The 22,487-nt window shown below is 39.5% G+C and overlaps 1 protein-coding gene and 1 pseudogene across 4 annotated transcripts; both read left to right on the top strand.

The window, feature by feature from the left end:
- The first annotated feature begins 2,989 nt into the window (after positions 1–2,989).
- Positions 2,990–10,335, top strand: LOC102194138 (cytochrome P450 2J6-like; annotated as a pseudogene).
- A 988-nt stretch (positions 10,336–11,323) lies between these two features.
- On the top strand, positions 11,324–22,185 carry il23r (interleukin 23 receptor). 4 transcript variants are annotated; one of them, XM_005733954.2, is made up of 19 exons: positions 11,324–11,456; positions 11,584–11,694; positions 11,815–11,916; positions 12,054–12,155; positions 12,560–12,698; positions 12,875–13,041; positions 13,603–13,726; positions 13,807–13,973; positions 14,369–14,505; positions 14,609–14,810; positions 14,923–15,005; positions 15,690–15,888; positions 15,975–16,178; positions 16,471–16,569; positions 16,724–16,879; positions 19,427–19,567; positions 19,730–19,817; positions 20,267–20,357; positions 21,449–22,185. In XM_005733954.2, exons 4-19 carry the CDS (start codon positions 12,095–12,097, stop codon positions 22,097–22,099), a joined length of 2,709 nt encoding a protein of 902 aa, XP_005734011.1. In that variant the 5' UTR covers positions 11,324–11,456; positions 11,584–11,694; positions 11,815–11,916; positions 12,054–12,094; the 3' UTR covers positions 22,100–22,185. The 4 variants fall into 4 exon arrangements, with proteins under 4 accessions (XP_005734011.1, XP_005734009.1, XP_005734010.1 ...); XM_005733952.2 differs by having other exon boundaries at positions 11,584–11,916; XM_005733953.1 differs by having other exon boundaries at positions 11,324–11,413; positions 11,584–11,916.
- The last annotated feature ends 302 nt before the right edge of the window (positions 22,186–22,487 follow it).

Consider the following 22,487-nt stretch of genomic DNA (forward strand, 5'->3'; position numbering starts at 1 on the left):
TTTTTTGTGGTCTCTAACCTTTTCCAGTATCGACTGTATGATGTGTGTCATATGACAGTTTCCATTATCTAAAGGTCTCTGCATGGCTGAAAGGTGCCTTGAAAGTGTGTCAGCAAATTCAAGCAGTTTTCAAAGACATACTTTGCCTGTGCACTGAAGTTTGCTATTCTCATTAACAAAAAGCCATTGCAACAGTATCCTTTCAAGTGTGGAAACAATGGCTTGTGGTCTATTTGGGTAATGAAATGTACAGGCTAAAGTTATTTTGGGAGCGCTCTATATGCCTAAACCACAGCCAAGCACTCCTTTTTGATCTGTGCATGTCTGATTTTGGTACCTTTTAAGGTGGCAGCCTCCCTCGTTGTCCATCATGGTCCTATAGGAGAATCCCTTCCCAGCTTATTGCACAGAAGACTTAATTATTATCACAAAGGCTAGTACGGGTGCATCAGTTAAGAAAAAGGACCTTTTAAATCCTAGACCTTTGCCAGACATGCGTCACTGCCTGGTTGTGTGTTTTCTGCTAAGTCATTCAACTAGTGACCCAGATCATGTACCACACCTTGAACAGCTCTGTGGTTTGTGGTAGCTAAATGTTTCTCATGCCACTATCTTTTGTGGCATCAGACCTGACACAGAAAAAGATGCGCATGCACATTCACACCAGTATTGTACTTTCACATCACGAGCATCCACGTGTCTCCTTGGGTCTGGGCATTGTAAATTTTGTCGTCAGAGGGTTAACGCAAGCCGTCGCTGTACTTTCATGGGTGTTGTGACCACAAAGTTGTCCACAGAAAAACTGCACTACATAGGTTAACAGAAGTCACCCAGGAATTAATGGTGTAAAAATCTGGAAGAATGGAAAGTCTTGTGAATTTGTGTGCTGATGACTTGCTTGTCTGAACCAACAGTGTTTGTCCCCTATCTCCTGGAATGTATCAAATCATTTAGCGTGCTGTCGGGAAATTCAGCTGTAGTAAAAGTGAATTTATGCCACTCACAGATGATTTGGGGGTACATTTCTGATTTTTCTACTGTTCACATTCCTTGTTCTTAAAACTCCCTGTAAACCCAAACTCTTGAGGACTCTCTTATCTTATCCATTTTTCCACCAGTGTCATTTATTTAAAAAACAAAACAAAAAAACAACTGGATTAATAGTTTGCATTTTCATCAGTCATATTTTTATCACTACCTTCAAATCAGACATTTTGGATGAGCTCTGTTCCCAAATTCATGCTTTTTTAAAATAAGTCATGTTTTTTATGACCTCTTCTCAATGCCACAAACTCCCAAACATTTAGCTTCCAGTTTTCGTTATGGCAGTTAGCACAACCATGTTAGTGAAGCCTTCACCAATTAACTGAAGCGTGATTTCAGATGAACTTTCAAAAGAGAGCCTGTCCAGTATTCAAAGGTTTTTTGTCAATTCCAGGTTGATTGAATTTAAAGTCTTGCATAAGCTCCACTACGCCAAGACTTAACAAAAAAAATGGCACTGTCTCCCCCATGTGTGACAAATGCGGTATTGCAAAAGTGTCAGTGTCACACATGTTGTGGTCCTGTCCAGATATATTTGGCTTACCCAAACAGTATGGTGTGTTCATTAACCTGGAGTGTAATCTGGAGATATTTGGCTCCTATGATGGGACAAGAGCACTCCCATTTAATCATAGACAACCTCTGAGGGAAGGCCTCATTGCTGCTAAAAATATTCATTTTGCTGACTTCATTATTTATCTCCTTGGTTGGGTTTTTGTATTTAAAAAAAAAAAAAGGATAATGAGCATAGACATCCGGTCACTGTATGACAAACCACAGTCCTGCTAATTTGAGTAGCAGAACTAGACGTTTCATTGCTGTTTATGGTGCCTTTTGGAAAGAGATTTTTGACATCTCTTTGTTTTTTTTGCTGCACATTTTGGCAGAACAACCCCAGGACACAACTTTGGGGTGTTTTCACCTCCCTCCTTCAGAGGTTTTCATTCTTGGCACCTGCTGGAGAGCAGCCCAGTCTGGGAACCACTTGTTGTCCCAAATCTTACATCCTCTGTGCCGTGGCACGTTAAACCATCAAGTATAAGCTAAACACATCTATTTCTTACAGTGTACATTTGTTTTTTATTACATTTTTCATGTCAAGCAGTTTCTGTTTCACCATTGTCTATTTGTATTATGTTGTGAGCCAGCATGCTGTTTAATTAAACCTTTAGACATTACATACACTATTATACTGTATACAAATATAAGATTCTGACATTAAACTACACACTTTTTAATGATTCATTGTTGAGCCCTGACTGTGAAGCAGTTTGAAAGACCTTAAATGTGCTGAACAAATAAACGTAGCCTGATGTGAAAATGTGTGTGTGAGTAACATATATTCATCTTTCACTGAATCCAGTTTGGATTGATCTAATCCTTCTTAGTCTGATTTCTTTTAAGTTCACACTGCTACCAGTCGGAGGTGCCTGCCCTGGGCATTTCTCAATGTTTGTATTGTCCAATACAGTTTTGTGTTCCTCAGCCATTACCTGGCAACAACACAGTTACAGCACAATACAATGCCCATGTATGGTGTGTTCATTAACCTGGAGTGTAATCTGGCCATATGTGGCTATTATAATGGGGCAAGAGCACTCACATTTAATCAAAGACAACCTCCAAGGGAAGGCATCATCACTGCAAGAAATATTCATTTTCCTGACTTCATTATTTATCTCCTTGGTTGGGTTTTTGTATTTAAAAAAAAAAAAGATATGGGCATAGACATCCTTTCACTGTATGACAAACCACAGTTCTGCTAATTTGAGTCACAGAACTAAATGTTTCACTGAACTTAGGGGAGAAAAACAAACCAAAACCTTGATTCTAACAACTAGGAGTGTAATCAAGGCTTTATCTGGACTTTGGGCTGGGTTATGTACTCTCGGGCATTGGGTTATATAATATTCTGTCCCTGTAGCTGAACACTGAGTTACTTTTGCATAACAGAGTAAAGCTATGGAGACAATATACAGCGTGCTCGGCCTGGAGTGGATTGACGGCGGGAGCATTTTACTATTTGTGTGTGTTTTCCTGCTTCTGACTGATTTTTTGAAGAACAGAGTGCCAAAAAACTTTCCTCCTGGACCGTGGGCTCTTGCTTTCATTGGTTTATCTTTGGCGTATCCAACCTGCCAGGCTTCACTTGCAGTTCGCAGAGGTATAGAAATATCTTTATTGCTGTGTAGTCGAAAATAAAGGGTCAGAAGCGTAAACAACACTCAGCGATATCACACTGCACTTTTTGCATATTGATTTAAGTAAATCAGTAAATGTGAGGTTTTGTTTTTTAAAAGATGTCCTAAACATGTCAGGTAAATAGTAAATTATTAACTTAAATGCAAGATAGCCAAACTGAACTCTATTCCAGATTCCCCTTTGTTCTCTTTACTGGGGGTCGGGGTGGGGGGGCACAATATTGATACATGCTATTAATTTTATATTGTTGATTAAGTAATTTGTCCTCCAGATTTTAAAAAAAGGGTAACTGAAAAATCCAACCAGCATTAGAAATGATACTTTTAAATAGATTTCAGCAGCTGATAAGAAACTGTTAAACTTGGGGGTTAAAACTGAAATGGGCAATCACATGACAGTGACTTCTTAAAAAATATGTCCACTCAGTGGTCAACCACAATGTCAATGCCTGTGTTCAGTTTGCAGAGAAGTATGGAAACGTTTTCAGCCTGCGACTATTTGGTGGAAGAATTGTGGTCGTGAATGGCTACAAGTCTGTGAAAGAGGCCTTGGTACAAAAAGGAGAAGACTTAATAGATCGTCCTGTCATACCCATATTTGAACTAGCAGGAAACAAAGGTGGAGTTGGTTGTATTTTCATATTTGAAGTTGAGCAACATCAGACTTAATTTACACCATTTTGGAATTAATGTTTCTGTATGTTCCTAAAAGGTCTTGTGATGTCAAATGGGTATCAGTGGAAGCAACAGAGGAGATTTGCTCTTCACACTCTCAGAAACTTTGGTCTGGGCAAGAAAACCCTGGACTTATCCATCCAGCAGGAGTGCCAGTACCTCATAGAGGCTTTTGCAGATAAGCAAGGCACACAAAAATTAACTCACACTACCTTCAACTTTGAAGACAAACGCATGCACCAACAGCTACATACATTGTGTACTTAGGTATCATGACACCTGTTGCATGCGATTCATATAACATGCGTTGTCCAGTGACTCATCATATTTGATGTTTTGTTTGTGATGTTTTAGGTCCCAATTTTCTTTATTATTTTGACATGATGCAAGGGTTCCTCAGTCTTTTTTATGTATTTTACAGGAAAGCCCTTTAATACCCAGTCACTGATAAACAACGCTGTGTCCAACATCATCTGCTGTTTGGTGTTTGGGAATCGATTCGACTACACTGACAAGGAGTTTCAGTCTATTCTCCAGAAATTCAACAAGATTATGCATTTACAGGGAAGTTTGTCAGTACAGGTGAGAATACATCCAATAATTTTATTCATTATTTTATTCTGTAACTAAAATGTGTTTAATTTGAAACATTGCCGAAGAAATTTTATTGAAAACGAATACAGTAATGTCAGTCTACTAAAACTAAAAGGTATTCAAACTATGAGTCATGTAAATGTACACAAATATTATTGTGTGAAATCTATTTTATGAATCAAAGGTAAAAGTACTGATCTGGCACTGAAATTGTCCGTGTTGCTGATATTGTTAAAATTAACCAGTCGTATTTTTGCTGCAATTGTAGGATCCATAGTATAAAAGTTTACACAGTCACCAAACAAGCAAAAGATTATTTTATGTTTGAAACATGAATCCCATTGAAGTTGCATAAATAAGGACATCCGACTTAAAAACCAGCTAAATCAGTCAACAAGCAGCCAACAGTAGCTTTATTTCCAATCCAAAAATTTCTGTATGACATGAAACTGTTGTTTCTAGTTAAGGGGAAGTTCTAACTACTTTATGTTTAGTTAGATTAGGCAATTGAATTCAGCTCTATTTACAACACTAAATCAACAGTCGCCTCCAGGTGTTTTATGTTGTGAGGTAAAGACCCCTACAATAATACAGAGAAAGCCCCAAAAGTCAGATGATCCTCTATGAGCAAGCACTTGGTAACAGTGGGAAGGAAAAAGTCCCTCTTTACAGAAACAAATTTCAGAAAGAACCAGGCCCAGGGAGGGGCAACCACCTGTTTACATTGCCTTACTCTAAACCAGCGGTCCCCAACCCCCGGGCCTCTGACCGGTACCGGTCCGTGAGTCGTTTGAGGCTCAGGTCTGAAATATATGGTTTTCAGGGTTTTTATCGGTTTTCAGCGTTATTTTGTCATCGTTTTTATCGTTAACTCGGTTTTCCTGGTCTTTTTTTCGGTACCGGTACTAGTTTTATTTTGATGTATTTATCCGCGACACCTTAAAGGCCGGTCCGTGAAAATATTGTCGGGCATAAACCGGTCCGTGGCGCCAAAAAGGTTGGGGACCGCTGCTCTAAACCTACTCACCCACCCCTGTTGCTTGTCACGTGTTTTCATGGTCTTACGATGTGAAGATTCATGTGCTTCTGTGCTGAGGAGTTTTTGTTTTCTGTTCTCATACTGATCCCCTATCAGGAGCTCAGTCTGAGTACAGTTCTCTTTTTTCTCCTCCACTGCCCTTTTGTCTCGTACATTTCATTGTTTTTCTTTACGCTACCTGTTCTGACCTGTCTCCCCAATGTGATTTTTGTTTAATGTATGTATGGTTGAAAGGGGTTACATTTCACTGCAGGCAACTGCAAGTGACAAATAAAGGCTTCATCAAAAATATAAATCTTCCGTGACCGGTTGGGGGTGACTGGAGGGAGGACAAAATATACATTAAAGGACTAGTGTGGGGAATCTGAAAGGAGGTCAAGAAATTTATATCTTCACTTCTTAAGAGAAAAGAAAAACAACCTCAGTTCTTGTTTACATCTCCTTGTGTTTTGGGATCTAATATTTCATGACATTTGAAGTATAGTAGGGGTTTCCAAATATCTGTAGTTCTTGAGTTATCTGGTGTAAAAGCCAGTAGTCAAAATGTGTACCTGAAACTGTCTTCGAACTCTGTAGATGTACAACACAATGCCCTGGCTGATGAAGTGGATTCCTGGATCTCACAAGGAAATATTATTTCTGGTACAACAGTTAATTGAGTTTGTAAAGGTCAAGGTCAATGAACACAAAGAAAATATTGACCCTTCATCACCAAGAGATTACATTGATGCTTTTCTCATAGAAATGGGAGAGGTGAGTGAAGTGCTCCTTGTCTGTTGTCTACATTTCTAATAAAATGTGTGATTTGTTACCATGTAACACATTTTTGCTCTTCTCTCGCACTTATAGAAGGAGAACAAAGAATCTGGTTTTGATTTACAAAATCTGTGTTTTTGCGCTCTGGATCTTTTTGGTGCTGGAACTGAAACTACAACCACTACTTTACACTGGGGACTGCTTTACATGATCTACTACCCTGACATACAAGGTGTGTTTATGAATCACATCCACCTTTACTACATATTTTCTAATCAATTTGCCATCTCTTTATATTCTCAGGGGGTCCCTGAGAGATAATATGTATTGTGAGAGGATGCAAGTAGGATGTGTAAACTTTCCCTGTAAGTCATCTATGCTGCACACAGACTCACATTGTTTCCTGTTTTCACTGTGCAGAGAGAGTCCAGGCTGAGATAGATGCTGTGGTTGGTTCATCCAGACAGCCCTCTATGAGTGACAGAGAAAAAATGCCTTATACTGATGCTGTCGTTCATGAGATTCAGAGAATGGCCAACATCATCCCCCTCAATTTGGCTCACATGACAAGCAAAGACACCACACTGGATAAGTACGCAATCCCAAAGGTATACAGTCCATATGTTGTTTCCTAAGTGAGGTTTTTGTCATTTTTTTGAAATGACCTATCCTTTTATCAGCTAATTAAGAATGTTTTTAGACAGATTAAATGTAATAATAATAATCAAAACCAAAAACATGCTGGGAATTTGGGTATTTCACTTAAAGTACTAAAAATCCTCCTTTATACGCCAACTCTAGAGGCATATAAATATATAAATACATTATCTCAGGAACTTCTTTAAGTTTCTTGAAGATTTTTCACCTCTCATCTGAGAAGCTTCTGGTGGAGAGTCCCGGATTTAAGCCATATTAGGAATGTCCCTTAAGAGGGTCACTGTCCCACTATTGATCATCTGCCTAATCACATGAGCCAAAGGTCTGAAGTACACTAGGATGAGGTGTTTGGAGAAGTCTCTCCTGAGTTTCTCTGATAAAGGGATGATAGGAGATGACAGTGCTGACAATGCTATTCTGTTTTCCTTCTGTTTCTCCCTAGTTGACGTCTGACCTTTTTTACAGTATCTTTGCTGATTCGATAACCACATGCTTTAAGAGCGTTCGTTACATCTGTGTGCTCCTTCTCTCTCTCTTGTGGCTTGGAGGGAACATTTTCTGCCCCGTGTTGCAGGATCCTTCAAGAAACTTAGAGAAGTCCAGTCGCTTTTCCTTCCAAGTGCACTAGATTACCATAACCTGGATGACTGACAACCTTCACAGACATAAATACATTATATTGTCAAAAGTAATTACTTACTCATCCAAATCACTAAATCAAGGTCTTACTGGCACTTTAATGGCCACAGGTGTATAAAATCAAGCACCTTAGCATGCAGACTGCTACTACAAACATTTGTGAAAGACTGGGAGCTCTCAGGACCTCAGTGAATTCCAGCGTGGTACCGTGATAGGATGTCACCTGTGTAACAGGTCCAGTCATGAAATTTCCTCATTACTAAATATTCCACAGTCAACTGTTAGTGGTGTTATAACAAAGTGGAACCAATTGGGAACGACGGCAACACAGCCATGATCACATAGTGGGGGCCAGCGGATGCTGAGGCGCACAGAGCACAGAGGTCATCAATTTTCTGCAGAGTCAAACAATCAATCACTACAGACCTCCAAACTTCACGTGGCTTTCAGATTAGACCAAGAGCAGTGCACAGAGAACTTGATGGAATAGAGCTGCAGCTGCAATCTTGACATCACCAAGAGCAAAGGAAACCCAACAGATGCACGCTGCGAAAAGCACGCTGCCACTGGACTCCAAAGCAATGGATACGTGTTCTCTGGGTGTCAGGTGCCAGCATTGTGCCATGTGTAAAGTTTGGTGGAGGGGGGATTATGGTGTGGAGCTGTTTTTCAGGAGTTGAGCTCGCCCCCTTAGTTCCATTCAAAGGAACTCTTAATGCTTTAGCATACAAAGAAATTTTAGACAATTTCATGCTTCCAACATTGTGAGAACAGTTTGAGGTTGGATCCTTCCTGTTCCAACATGACTGTGCACCAGTGCACAAAGCAAAGCCCATAAAGACACAGATGAGCAAGTTTGATGTGGAAGAACTTGATTGGCCTGCACACAGTCTGACCTATAGATAGAAAGCCTTTGGGATGAATTAGAGCAGAGATGGCAGGCCAGGCCTTCTCGTCCAACATCAGTGTCTGACCTCACAAATGTGCTTGTAGAAGAATGGTCAATAATTCCCATGAACACACCTTTAAACCTTCTGGAAAGTCTTCTGAGAAGTGTCCAAGCTGTTATAGCTGCAAAGGTTGGGCCAACATCATATTAAACTTTATGGATTAAAGACGGGATGTCACTCTACTGTAGCACAGGATGACAAGTTCCAACATTCGAGGAGGGCTCAGAGTAGATTGCTACTCCTACCTGTCAAAAGGAGGCAGTTTAGGTGGTTCGGGCATCTGTAGGATCTGTAGTACTGAGTGATGTGTCTTAGGCATGCCCTGTCAGGAGAAGGCCTCGGGGTACACCCAGGACAGACTGTAGAGATTATGTATGGATGGATAATTGTGTAATGTAACACAATAATCCATTTAATAGCCCTGCTCTTTAGTTATAAGAATTAGCTTCTTCCATGAGCTGATTTTCCACCAACTAGCAAATTAACACAATTAACAATTGCAAATTTTATTATTTTTGACATTTTTAAGTTTCTAAATTCTTGAGAATTCTTGATTCTGTCCAAAACTTTGTTTCAAAACTTGCACTGGAAACAAACTAGTAAAATCATTTACTTCAATTGTATTTTTTCAGGGTACCATAATCATAACTTTACTGCACTCGGTCCTGTGTGATGAATCGATGTGGGAAACTCCACACACCTTCAACCCTCAACATTTTCTGGACCAGGATGGTAAATTCAGGAAGAGAGAAGCCTTTATGCCTTTCGCTGCAGGTTAGTCAGTAGTTACTCCACATATCCTGTAACACAGTTGCATGTTTTTTATGGGTATGTGTTTACAGGGGCACTATAAAACGTTATAGCTTCATGGAACACCAGAAAGGGTTCAGATAGGAAGAAAAACACCAGTTTTCCCACAAAGACTCTGATCTGTTGAAGACCTTCCCTGATTGAAGTGCATATGCATATGCAAATTTCATAGCATTAAACTTTAACCTGCTGGGTCCCTAGTACAAAAAGTGTGCATTTTTTTTGTGTGCTGGCACCCTTCTTCTAAATAAAGAAGAGTATTTCCAGTAATGTGTCCCGTTGTGTGCTACACATGAGATATGGCAAGTTTAGCCAGTGTCCTGAAATGCTTTTCCCAACATTTTACAGACTTCATGTGTGAAAATAAGTTTTGCATGCTAGGTTTGCTTTCCCAGAACTACAAAAATATCTGTGAATTAAGGTGAATGTCCTTGTGAATGAAATCACTCAACTTCTGGTGTATTCGTAGGTAAGCGCGTGTGTCTTGGGGAACAGCTGGCCAGGATGGAGTTATTCCTGTTCTTTACCTCCCTCCTCCAGAGATTTTCATTCACTGCACCTGCTGGAGAGCAGCCCAGTCTGGAGTTCAAGTTGGGAGTAGCTCGGGCCCCCAAACCTTATCGCCTCTGTGCTGTACCACGATAAAGCAATAAATGGCACATAAAATGCCATGTTTCTTTGCATGTATCTTTATCTATCTCAAATTTGAGGGTATAGTTTATTCAGGAAGGAGGGCTTTCTGCAATCTAAAATATTCAAGTGTGCAAAAATAAATAAAACAAACTCCTTAAAAGAAATCACTGGTATGCAATTTCCTGCAGTCGCTTCCTCTGCACATTGTCTTTGTAGTTAAAACGCGACGTGCTTGAATAAACTGTATGTTTCTCATTCAGACCGCTATTTGTTAAATTTCATACTGTGGTTTTATTCTGAGGTTTGGAAGTTGAAAAAAAAAACACAACGCGCCGCTCTTTACTGTCGCTCTCTTAAAATCACTGTAGTTTAAAGATTGATTATTAAAAAAAAAAAAGTTCTGTGGAGCATAAAGTTTATGTGGAAGAAAATGAAATGTCAATAAAAGGTTGAATCATTTAAAAATTTGTGTATTTTTTATTTATAGTATTTGTGTTAAGAATACCAAATTCTGTCATGTCACTTGTGAAAAGTAACACTTTCAGAGAGTTTTTGAATTTGAACCATGAACATGAAGGAGTATTAATTCTGAAAACTGCCTTAAACCTCAAGCCACCTTTATCTCACGAACATGCACCCCGTCAAACTTCTGGGTTTTCCCTGTAAACCGTTTGAAGTTACAGATGGAAAATATCTTGTGAAAGAAAATCACAAAAGCCAAGATAGCTAGAGACTTTTAAACAGTTGAGGCTGAAGTACTTTGCGGGACTACAAACGCTAGCAAACGGGCTCAGTGAGAAAAGATGTTCGGGTGTAAATCGATTTCTCTAAAGAGTTCTCTGTAAGTTTCTTTTAAAAATTTTCTAGAACACATTTAAGATCCAGGATATGTTTAATCTCCATGTTACTGAGCAGTTTTCTGTTATGTCTTTTTTTTTTTTTTTAATCTTTCTAACCTTGATTATGTAAGTCTGTCCTGCAGCACATTTTGACTTATTGTGTCAGGATATACAAATTCAAATAACCAAGTTGTCAGCGTGCTTTTCAAAGTAAAATGATTGATGTCACTGTGTCGCTTGCTCGGTTGACCACTGGATTATGTGCCAGCAGCAGCATGTTTAATGAGAGCAGATGCTGAGAACACTGATGTTTCAAGTCAACAGAATCGTTGTGGTGATGAAAAACAGGCAACAGAAGTAGGGCAACAAACTACTCAAAAAAAATGATCAAAGTTTCTGCATTTGCCAGAATACCACAAAACTAGGTCACTGGCCTCTTTAAGACATTTCACTCCCATGAAAGAGATCACTTTAGTCAGGTGCTCCTCACACAGCAAGTCGTCTGACGATCGATTCACAGCAAAAGCCTTTTTGGATGGTATCTTGATAAGAAAACCCAGACAGGATGGAGTTCTGGTGAGCGTTATCTCAATCTTTCGCCTATATGTCGAAAGTGATGGTATGTGCAGTCTTTGAGAGACAAAAACATACAGAGAAACACGTTACAGTCGTTGATCGCTAGGAGACTCTCCTTGTGGGATAATGCAGTATTTTTTTTCTCTCCCTATTCCTGTCCTGTCTTTCAGGTTCTGCGTGCCGCAGGTGAGCAGCGATAAGGCTCGTTAGCCACCGGACCAAAACCAACGTGTCCCAACAGGCTGCTGGCAGCGAAAGAATTGAAAGTTAACATGCTTGACGTGAGGAAATACTTAATCTGAGTTCATCTCAGTTGTGTCAGCAGGATAGAACATTGACAGGAACGTGTTTTCTCTTATCTGCCACGGTGTTGTGACGCTTGTACTTGTTAATGTTATCAGCTTCAAGCTTGCACTGGAAAGGATGAGACATTCAGTTAAAAGCTCTTCCTCCGCCTCATGTTAGGCTGCTCACTCCAGTGCTCCCGCACGCAGATGACTGAGGTAGGCTTTGAAGATAATTTTGTGAAAGGAAATTTCTTTTAAGTGATTCATAAGAAGTAAGAAATTTGTCGTTTTTCATTTTGTTTCCTAAAAAAACAACCTGTTATTCTTCTCTTCTCATTTCTTTGTTCTTACAGCTGCTGAAGGGGTTCTTCGGGATTCAGAAAAATGAGCTGAGATGACTGTCTCCTCAGTCATTTCGAGATGTATTATTGTACTTCTTACTTTTTCTATCAATTGTGAGTGTTACAGGTTCCAGCTATTTAAAAAAACACACCGCCATTACTCTGTTTCTGCTTACTGAGATCCCTTATCACACTTTGGTAGCTCTTGTGGTTTTGAATTGTAACCCTTGCTTCGGCTTTTACCACAATTTCAACCCAAGTGTTTCAGTAATTAAATTAGCAGATACATAGTCATGGAAAACACTTTTACTTTGTCTGTTCTTGGCATTCCTTCTTGCACAAAGAAGATTTTTTGGGATCTCCCACTCACACATTACAGCCAATGAATGTAATGATCCACTTGGTATTTATAGTAAATGGGTTTTGCTATACATAATGTATTAATTAGCATGGTCTAAAATTCACTTTCTCGACTAATGCTGTGGGGAAAACTTCATGCATTTGTCTTTTCCGGACAGACTTCCCTCTTCTGCCTGTTGGCTGCCAACGAGCGATCACTACCCAGTATACTGGGTACCTGGTTGTAGAGCCAGCTCCACTCTTTCTCATGGGCTCAAATCTGACGGTGTACTGCCACACCCATAAATGTGATTGGAGGTGGGAATCAGAACAATGCTACACAGTATTCTGCCATGCATGAAAATCTCCCTGCTGTGTTTGTAGCTATCAGCTTTATTGGCTCATATTTGATAACAGAAAATTAGTTTTTAGACTTCTTGTCCCTCTCCACCAGTTAGGAAATGATAATTAAAAGTTTTCTTTTTTACATGCAGAGCCAAGATATACATGGTGCTAAATGGCAAGCCTGTGGATAAATGGGAGAGAATCAACTGCACTACAGTGAAATTCTATCTGCCCAGCATATGGATCCCACTGTCTGCAGCGATCTGCAGTAATTATATGCATAGCGTTGTGAATGGAGTGGATCTACGAGCTGGCCGTATGTACAGTTTACAGCAGCTGCAAAAGAAAATTTGTGTGCAAGTGCAAAAAATAGAAAGAGAGAGTAAGACACAAATTTAAAACACTGCCTATAAAAGTGGCATAATAGTAAGAAAATGCAGTGGGGTTGTAGGTAAACTTGGTTTGCAGCAGGCTAAATAAATCACAATTGTTGTTTTTTTGTTTTTCACTGCTGTCTGTTATGGCTGATGTTGAGCAGAACTTGGAGGCTGGGTTATTGGAACATAGTTTCTTTTTTATTTATTAATTTTTCTTGTTAACCAAACAGTACAAAATAAAAATAAAAAATAAAAAGCAAAGTGAAAGGTAAACCCATGGGTACCTTGTAGTAATGGGAGCAGACGTGCTTAAACTTTAATTACCAAAATATATATTTTTAGGAGAAAGTATAAAATTATTGAAAATATGCATTTGCTAATATTTTACACTTTGAAATTTGTTTATAGAAGTGACACAGAAAGCAAATGACTAGTTTTCATTTTCCAGCAAATGTAAAAACTAAGGTCTGTTTTTTTTTGTTTCAATCATGCGCTTTTAGTGCCTCCAGATAAACCTGACACTATAACATGTGAAACAGCAAAGAGCTCATCCTTAATAAACTGCTCCTGGACGAGGGGGCAGGAAACGTACCTCCCTACTCTCTACAACATTTCTGTAAACAGGTATGGTGTTATGTTTTTGTTTTGTATTTTCTTGTTTATCCAAATCTCATGGTTTGATTTTTTTAATGTTTTATTTTTAGGGAAAATGGGAGTCAGATACGTCTATTTCAAATCCAGGATGCTGACAAAATCACCATACCACGAAGCATGTTTGATGAAAACACTACATACCTGATCATTATCACTGCTTCCAACCACTTTGGAACATCACAGTCCGATCCAGTCGTCCTACGTGTGAAGGACATAGGTAAACCTGTGCTTCTGCAATACTTACACAGATCTTGAATTTGAATACTTGAATACCATTGAATGTTTTTTTTTCACTTGTTAATTTCATTCTCTTTCCTTTTTTTTTATTAGAGTCATATGGTTTCTCGAGAAATGTGTCATCACCTGATGTATCATTTTTAGAAAGTTTTTTTTTATGGTCACAGTTTGACTAATTTGACCTTCTTATCAGCAAACTGTTTTTCTGTTTGTGTAATATTTCTTTGAAGAGAAATTTACCTACGCCCTCGGATGAGCTCTGTCACTATTTCAGTAAACTTTAATTGCCCAGAATTTCTGTGCCATTACAGAATATGTAGCTGTTTCTGTCTCTATCATTTGTGAGCACTATATTTGGTTTCCTTTGTCTTGCAGTGATTCCCGATGCACCTATTATTATGCAGATACAGTTTCCGAGCAATTCCGTAGCAGCCACATTGCAATGGAAAAGCAATGAATCCTCGGTTTATCTCAGACCTCATGTCATGCTGCGCACAAACAACACTTCCTGGGTAAAGTTTTATTAACACTCCTCCAACGACACTGTGGGGGGTTTTTACAGCAAAAGCCTTTATCTGGCACCATGAAGTTGATCTAATCTCTCAATGTTTTTAGGAAATGAGAGCGGGCGTGGAACTCGGTAAGAAGCTGATACGGGTAGATAATCTAACACATCTGACTGAGTATGAGTTCCAGATGAAAATATGCAACACAGCGCCTGTGCCGACACATACCAACGCAAGTAGTATTAGCGCCAGAAAAGCATTGCTTTGCAGCAAATGGAGCCCGTCTGTGAGGAAGAAAAGCCCTGGAAAAGGCAAGCTCACTGTTCTTGCTTATCATAAGACAGATGCAATGTAAATGTGATGATATAAGAATTTGTTGTTTCTAATTCATAGCCCACAACTTATTGTCTACCCTCCCCTCAGGTCCATCCCAGCAGTTGCAAGTTTGGAGGAAGGTGGAGAGGCAGGGGAGAGACGGCCAGAGGAACGTGACTGTTTTGTGGAAGGTAATAAGTTATGGCCACTCATGAGCCCTGGCTTTTGTTGTTATGCTGACAATTATGAATCCCAAACATCCATCAAATACAAGAAATGTTTTTTATAATGCATCAGTTTGGTTATAACACAGAAAGCCTTCACTGCTGATTGGTTAAAAGGAATCATTTATCATTTTGTAAATTGCAACCACTTGATTTGCTGCGGAGACCTTTTTGTTGTGCATTTTACATGAAAGAAAAAACTTTCTCTTGACAGCGACTTCCTGCACAATACCTGACCACAGAATAATCTAACACAAAGCCTGTCTTCTGGCAGCAGTAATTTCAATTTATACAGTAAAATGAAAGTGGTGTCAGACCTCTAATCTAACTTTTGGATAATAAGCAAGTAACTGTATTTCAGACTGGCAAACTATATTACTATATTACTAAAAATGAGTAATATAGGAGTGCAGGTAGAATTTCAATTTCATTTCAGTTCTAATTTTTTATCCATCACAGCAAAGTGCAAAGAAATATAACAGCCTCTTGGCTAACGCTAAACAAGGGACAATTGCAAACAGGAAATGCCATCCTCTGATCAGAGGTTTTACAGACACCAGCTAAATTACTTTACATAACACGCAACCCTAAAGAACTTAATCTGCAAATGACAAATGTAAATATTAAGTGATGACTGGATTTCTTTCCCAGCCTCTCCCACGAGAGGATTTCAGTGGCAAGGTGATTGAGTATGACATCTTTCTGGATAATGGTCAGAAGCTTAAAACCTGTGCTGCCGAGTGCATCCAGTGTTCAGTTCAGCTACCAGCAGAGGTTAGCAGCCTGAGCATCAGTGCGGTCACCACATATGGAAAGTCGCCACCAGCTGATGTAATTCTCAGACAATCAGGTATAGCAATACTGCACACAGAAGATTAAAACAAAAGTACGGTTAAGTTATGGAGAAAATGAACACTAAATGTCTTCACTGTTCAGGTGTCCCTGGATCTCTTCTGATCAAATTTAGCCCTGCTGCTGAAGGCAGTGCTGTGTTTGTTTCCTGGTCGTGGACAACAGGAAACTACCCATCGACACAGGAGGAAGAACTGCGGTATTACGTGATAGAAAGGACAAATGTATCTGGAGAAGGGCTGTGGTGGCAAAAGTTGGCCAAAGATCTAAAGAGCACATCAATCACAGGTAGACTCGCCACTGAGCCGCTAGGGAATCTGGCTGTCCACATACAAACAGCAAAATATTGCATCACATAAATGCAAATTTAAATCTATGAAATGATATAAAGACACCAGGGCTTTAAATGAGAGAAAACAGTGGCCTCTTGTGGCCATTTGTTGTATTACACCAGCACAAGCACAGAATGCAGATGATAGTCTTTATATACCTTAGGTCTGTGTTTGTGAACTAATCTTCATATTTGCAAAATAAATAATATATTTTAATATAATGTAGTTTTTTTCTGGCTTTGCTTCAGGTTTGGCTCCAGGTGCGAGGTATAACATCTCTCTGTATGCTGTGACCACCAGAGGTGTCAGTGCTCCATCATCCATACTGCTCTACTCCAAAGAACAGAGTAACACTTCTTCAGATTTTTTTTTAAGAGAAGTTTATTTCTATATTTTTGAAGATTTTTTTAAGCATGTGCTAGATTTTGTGAATCTATACCTGGGCTTCAGGAAACACTTACCGTACCCAACACGTAGTCTTTGCATCACTGTGTGTTTCAGAGCCACTTTCTGGTCCAAGCCTCTCTGTGCTGGCCCACGAGGCCCAACGCATCCAGATCCAGTGGGAGGAGCTGCCCGTATACCAGCAGAGGGGTTTCATCACAAAGTACAACATCTATTGCAAAACACCGGAATCCAAAGACAAAGAATTAAATAGTGAGTATCAAACTGTATATGCCAATTGATGGGATGGGCATTTTTTCACAATCAGCTGTTCGACAAAAAAACATCATATTAACTGATAAATTTAGAAACCGAAACAGACATTTATTGTAGCGGTAAGTGAAAATTGGTAGGTTGTCTATAAACATTATCGGGTCACCTTATTTATCCTTTTAAGGCGGGTCCAAAATAAGTACCTGGCATGCTTTGGTGTGACAGAAAAAGTTTAGTTATATGAGCAGGCTGTTGCTTTAAAGAAAAAGTCTATTTTTTTCTTTTTTTAAACACATGTTTTTCAGCTGCTTTTTCAGATCAGTATAAACACATGTTGATTTGCACTGAAGGTTTAGAGGAACCACAACTTTGCGCTGTGTTTCCTGTTCTTCTACATCACGAGCCCTGCCTTTTATGGAGCACATGTAGGCATACGTTTTGTGTCTGTATTCCACCTAGGTCAGACAAAGTCCTCCTGTGGGCGCACACGTGTGGGAAATTTATGTATGCAATAGTAAATTTATGTAAGCATAAATTGTGTCTCAGCAGAAGACTTGTGTTACAAAATGGAAAGTGTGCAACCAGGATTCCATCGATACTCCCCTCCCACAAAGATGCAGTGCATCAGCAGGGTTTTTCACCTCTCGCTTCCAGTAATGTCATGAATTTGAAATGTTAAACTGCTCCATGTGGATTATGTAGCTATTATGTTAAAAATACTTTTTCAAAAAAAGCTAAAAGGAAGGGACAGCATCACTGTCTAACATGACAAGAGACCTTTTTGGTAGTTTTCTCTGAAGTCCTACGCATTTTGTATCTATCTTAGATCACCTTGGTGATTGATTGTGTATGCCGAGACCTCACCTAAGAAAAAACAGTTGTTTGTCGTCATTTTCACAGAGTCTTCAGAGTTTTCTAGAACTGGCTTTGACCACAAACAGGAAGCCATGTGGCTATGTGCACAAATGCATCCGTAAACACAGTTACAAACCAGCCTGCTTTGTGCACTATTTTTGGAATGTCAGCTTTAAAGCACCTGAGAGCGCACATTCTGCTCTCTCAAATGTGCTACGTGCAGATACCAACTATCAGTGTTCTTTGAGGTATTTCAGATAATTACTTCAGTGATCCACTTTTGTGTTATGCTATTTTGCTCTATTACTCATATACTGTGCCAAAATATAACCTGCAGCCAGATCATGCTAAAATCTTTTATTGGTAGTTAATCCTCTTGCACTGCACTAAAAGTTGCAGCTTACAAGAGAAAGTCATGTGGAAACTGGTGAGATCTTTGCACTCAGAGACAGTCATGATCTGACTCAATGTTCACTATCTCTGTTTGGTAGAAACGTTTAACTGCTAATGATCTGCACAAACACACCAATACATGAGTGGAAAAATACTGGTTAGAAAAAGTTTGATGGGATTGTGGCTTTAACAGAGGAAAAAGGATCAGACAGACGTTTGGCCAATGAAGTCCTTGACAAATGAAAGAGTCTCTTTGTTACAGATTTATCTTGTTTTTCCTTCATTTTCTGTTTTGCAATAATGTGCAAAAGTCTTGAGCCAACCCTCATTTCTCTCTATTTTTCTTGGGAAAAATGAGAAATAGGTGCTGTGGCTTATTAATTCTTTATTCTTCAGCACAGCCTGAACTCTGTTAGAGAGCTTTATGGCAAGTAGTTTTCAGGTGCAGTTCTTGAAGCGTTTTGAAGGGCATTCAAAGCTCTTCTTTGAGTGTTTTCTGCCTTTTGTTCCGCTCTCTATCAAGATGATCCCGCACTGCTTCAGTAACGTTAAGGTTGGGGTTATGGGATGGCCAAATCATGACTGATAGTGTTGTAGTTTGTAAAAAAACTAAAACAAAAACCTGCTGTATATATTCAAGCTCAAGCTGGGCAAATTAAGCTAGCCACAGGCCTACCAGTCAACTATGGACAAATGATGTGGTTATTGCTATTTATTTTTATGTGCAATCAACACTTATGGGGACGTCATCAGTTTAATACACAAGGTCTGGCTAGACCACTAATCAAAACTGGTGTTTCAACAGAACTGAAAGTACTAGGGTGGCAAATTCCCCAACAGTAATCGAACCTGAAAATAAATGTTTACTCATAAGAAGTGTATTTTTTCCCAAAAACCAGGAAATTATTTTCACCAGTATCCATTGTTACAAGTGTACAGTCAGCAATCCACAGACACCCGCTTCCCAGAAAGCGTTGGTGCATCAGAACCATTTTTAACCTCAGTAGTTCAGCAGAGCCAAGCAGGTTTCAAGCAGCACATAGGCCACACATCCTATGATCATGCTTGTTGACAGTAGGCTGGAGGACACTGACTAAAACGCCCAACTGATATGTTATCTTTACAAGAGGACGAGGCCAGGGAAGTAGTGAAGAAACAGAGGGATCGTCCATCTCATGCAAAAGAAGACCATGTTGATGTTCAAATAGCAGCATTATGCCGGTCTTCTTCTTAAGGCTACCTTAAAAATATTGTGCTTGCTTAAAAAAAGAAATATCTCTCATTTGCTTCTCTACACAGAGACTGTGTCTGCACCTGGTCCAAGGCAGGAGTGGTTGAACTGTCCTGAAGGAACTGTGGTTCTGCAAATGACTGCATCCAACTCAGCAGGAGAAGGACCGCGAGGGCGCTGGATCTACTCTGAGCCTGCAGCTCCTCCAGGTCAATATTCTATTGCCACAAATACTAAAACATATTTAGGCTTTTAACTCTCCTTTTGTATTTTGAGGACAACTAACATCAAAATAATATTATTTTCATAACTCCTTTACAACTTGTCTGCTAAAAGAAAAAGTGTTGTCTTTCTTTTCTTGTCTCCTGTAGTTGGCCTGGTGGTTGTGTGTGTTTTCATCGTTGCTATCTTCATTGCGATCATAGCCAACCTGATGTGCTGGAGATGCATGAGGGAAAGGTATTAATCATTTATGCTCGAAATGAACAATTAAGCTCGAAACAACTGTTGTCCGACAGACACAAAACAAAACCTAACAGCCAAAGTATTTCTAAGGATACCACATCAGGACCTTAAGTTTTGTTTTACTAGTAACAGCGATGGATGCCATTGTGGTCGGCTTTATTAAAATGCCAAACCGCAACATGAACAGATGAACAAGAAGCCACAGATTTAACACGAAGAGAAACTTAAACCAACACGTGTAGCCTACTAAATGTGGTCAAAGCACCCTTTCCCAATCTGGTGGTTTTACCTGCGGAGAGACTGATTTTAATTTGCAGTAGTAGACAGCTGTAGTAATACACGCATGCATCAGTTATATTGTCTAGTACCTCAGAGGCACAATAAGGAGGTTTTGTTGTAGCGTTTTAATCAAAAACTGAAAATCTAACTGTTTTTTGTCTTAGGATCAAACAGAAATGTATATCCTGGGGACCTGCCTGGCTAGTTGAAAACTTGCCAAAACCTGGACACAGTAATGCCATCAGACTATTGGAGGTAAACAAAGCAAGCATGTCCACTGAGATGACATTCATGCTCATCAGCCATACACTGTACATAAAAAATGAATATAGCTACTATAACATGACATTTTGGTTTGTGAATTCTGCATTTTAAAGCATCATGATATGCTTTAAAATATAACATTTCCAAAGTAGAATTACTGTGGCGATCACTTTAGTCTCTTTGTGCCGTTTTTCGTCTCTGCTTTGTGCTTTTGGCTTAGCTAAATCCTAAGAGAAAGATCATAGAAAGTTCATATCTTCATTAGGATAGGGATTTATAATAGTGTGTTGGACTATAGTAGGCAACCATCCCAACACTGATCACAACAAAGAGGGGAAATGCCTCCCACACACACAAACATTTCACACAGCGTGCAGTCAATTTGCATGAATGCATTTGATAGGCTGTTAGCATTTGTGGAGCCAATGAGAAGCAACAAGTGATCAAATTGATAACTGATATCGATAATGGAATTAGAATCTCCACATTTTTCATTGTTCCCATTCCTAGTCCCAAGTAACGTAGCACTGGAGTCTAATAGTGTTAACTCACTTCTGATGCCAGCCTTAGCGGATGCTCCCAAGTCCAGGAACTGCAGTTGTTGACCCTTGGCACGTATTGGCTTCATTTTTCAGCCAAGGAGACTACATCTTACTGTCAGCATAATGACCAAAAGAGAAACAACTAGCAAATGAAACAACTCCACCAGTGCCAGCAAAACAAAGAAATCAATTTGCCAGTTTTGAGCTAAGCTAAAAATAGCCTACTATTAGTTTCTAGACATTGCTAGCCTGAACTATCGTAGGAAGTCAATGCTACTTCCTGTTTTCGTTCTGAGAGATTTAGATACTTTGTCTTGATGACACACATAACTCTGAAACAATTGCATTGTATTTATCTCTCTAGATCTAAGTATGGATCCACTTAGCACTTTTAATTCTTATTCTTATTTTTATATTTTTATGACAGTATGTTTGCACTGAAGCACTGCAGCAATTTCCTAATGTTGTAAACCTGCTCAACATTTGGCAATAAAACCCTTTCTGATTCTGATTCTGATTTGTTTGTTTTGTGGTCCACAGCACGATGGAGTCGAACCATTATTCTCGTGCACCCACAATGACCCTCCACTGTCCCCCATCACTGTCATCTCCCAGGAGGAGAGGGATGAAATCTACCCCAACATCCATGTTGAAGAGTCCCAGATTGGATCAGGACCACTCACAGTGAAAACACCTTTCCTGATGTCAGATACTGAGAAAATGCTTGTTGACAGAAGGCTCGAGCATGTTTGCTACAAACCCCAGATTGGCATGATGACTTCAGAAGAAGAGGAGGTGAATGAAGTGGAGGAGAAGCAGATGGACGCTCCATTAAATGGGGAGGACGGCAGTTGTTCAAGTGTGTTTGAAGGATTACTGAGTGGCTTGTTGTTGAGTGTGGATGTGAATTCCTCTTATTCATCTCGGGAACGTACTCACGGCTTTTTGAATGATCGTCTGAGGCCTAAACCTCCTGAACCAAGCACAATATCTAGAGGCTTTCAGTTCTTACAACAACATAGAGGGACTGTGGATGAAGTAGAAACAGACTCTCCATCTCTGGACTTGCCACAGGATGAGATTATGACTCCTGACACAGCAGACCCCAGCTTGTCTCAATGTACTGGTGAGATAATACTGTTTGGCGGTTACTTCCCTCAGATTGCTGCCGTCAGCAGTGATCAACTGTAGCATGGACGATGGGGACAACACAAAGAAAAAAAGATAAACCTGCACTACAAAGAAAGCATTATCAAACCACCTTATCGCTTGAAATGATGATTTCAGTAACTTTGTGCGATCAGAATGAAAATCTGCCTGAAATTGTTGTCAAAAACAAATTCATGAAATAAATTTAAAGCAAAAAAAAACTTTATCAAGTTTGCTGAATGTCAAACATCAGAGTGACCTGATGGCAGAATGGTTATGACCACATGAGGCCAAAACGTCTCCTGAATATATGAATAGATATAACACTACCCCTCCAAAAATGCTAACAGTGGAGCACACTCATACATAAACAACTTTCTTCCATGCAATTTGGACTCATGGGATCATCGGTCTGTTGCAGGACTCATGC

This window comes from Pundamilia nyererei, unplaced genomic scaffold, assembly GCF_000239375.1.
Source record: "Pundamilia nyererei isolate P.nyererei 1_Seehausen unplaced genomic scaffold, PunNye1.0 scaffold00056, whole genome shotgun sequence".
Taxonomy (NCBI): Eukaryota; Metazoa; Chordata; class Actinopteri; order Cichliformes; family Cichlidae; genus Pundamilia; species Pundamilia nyererei.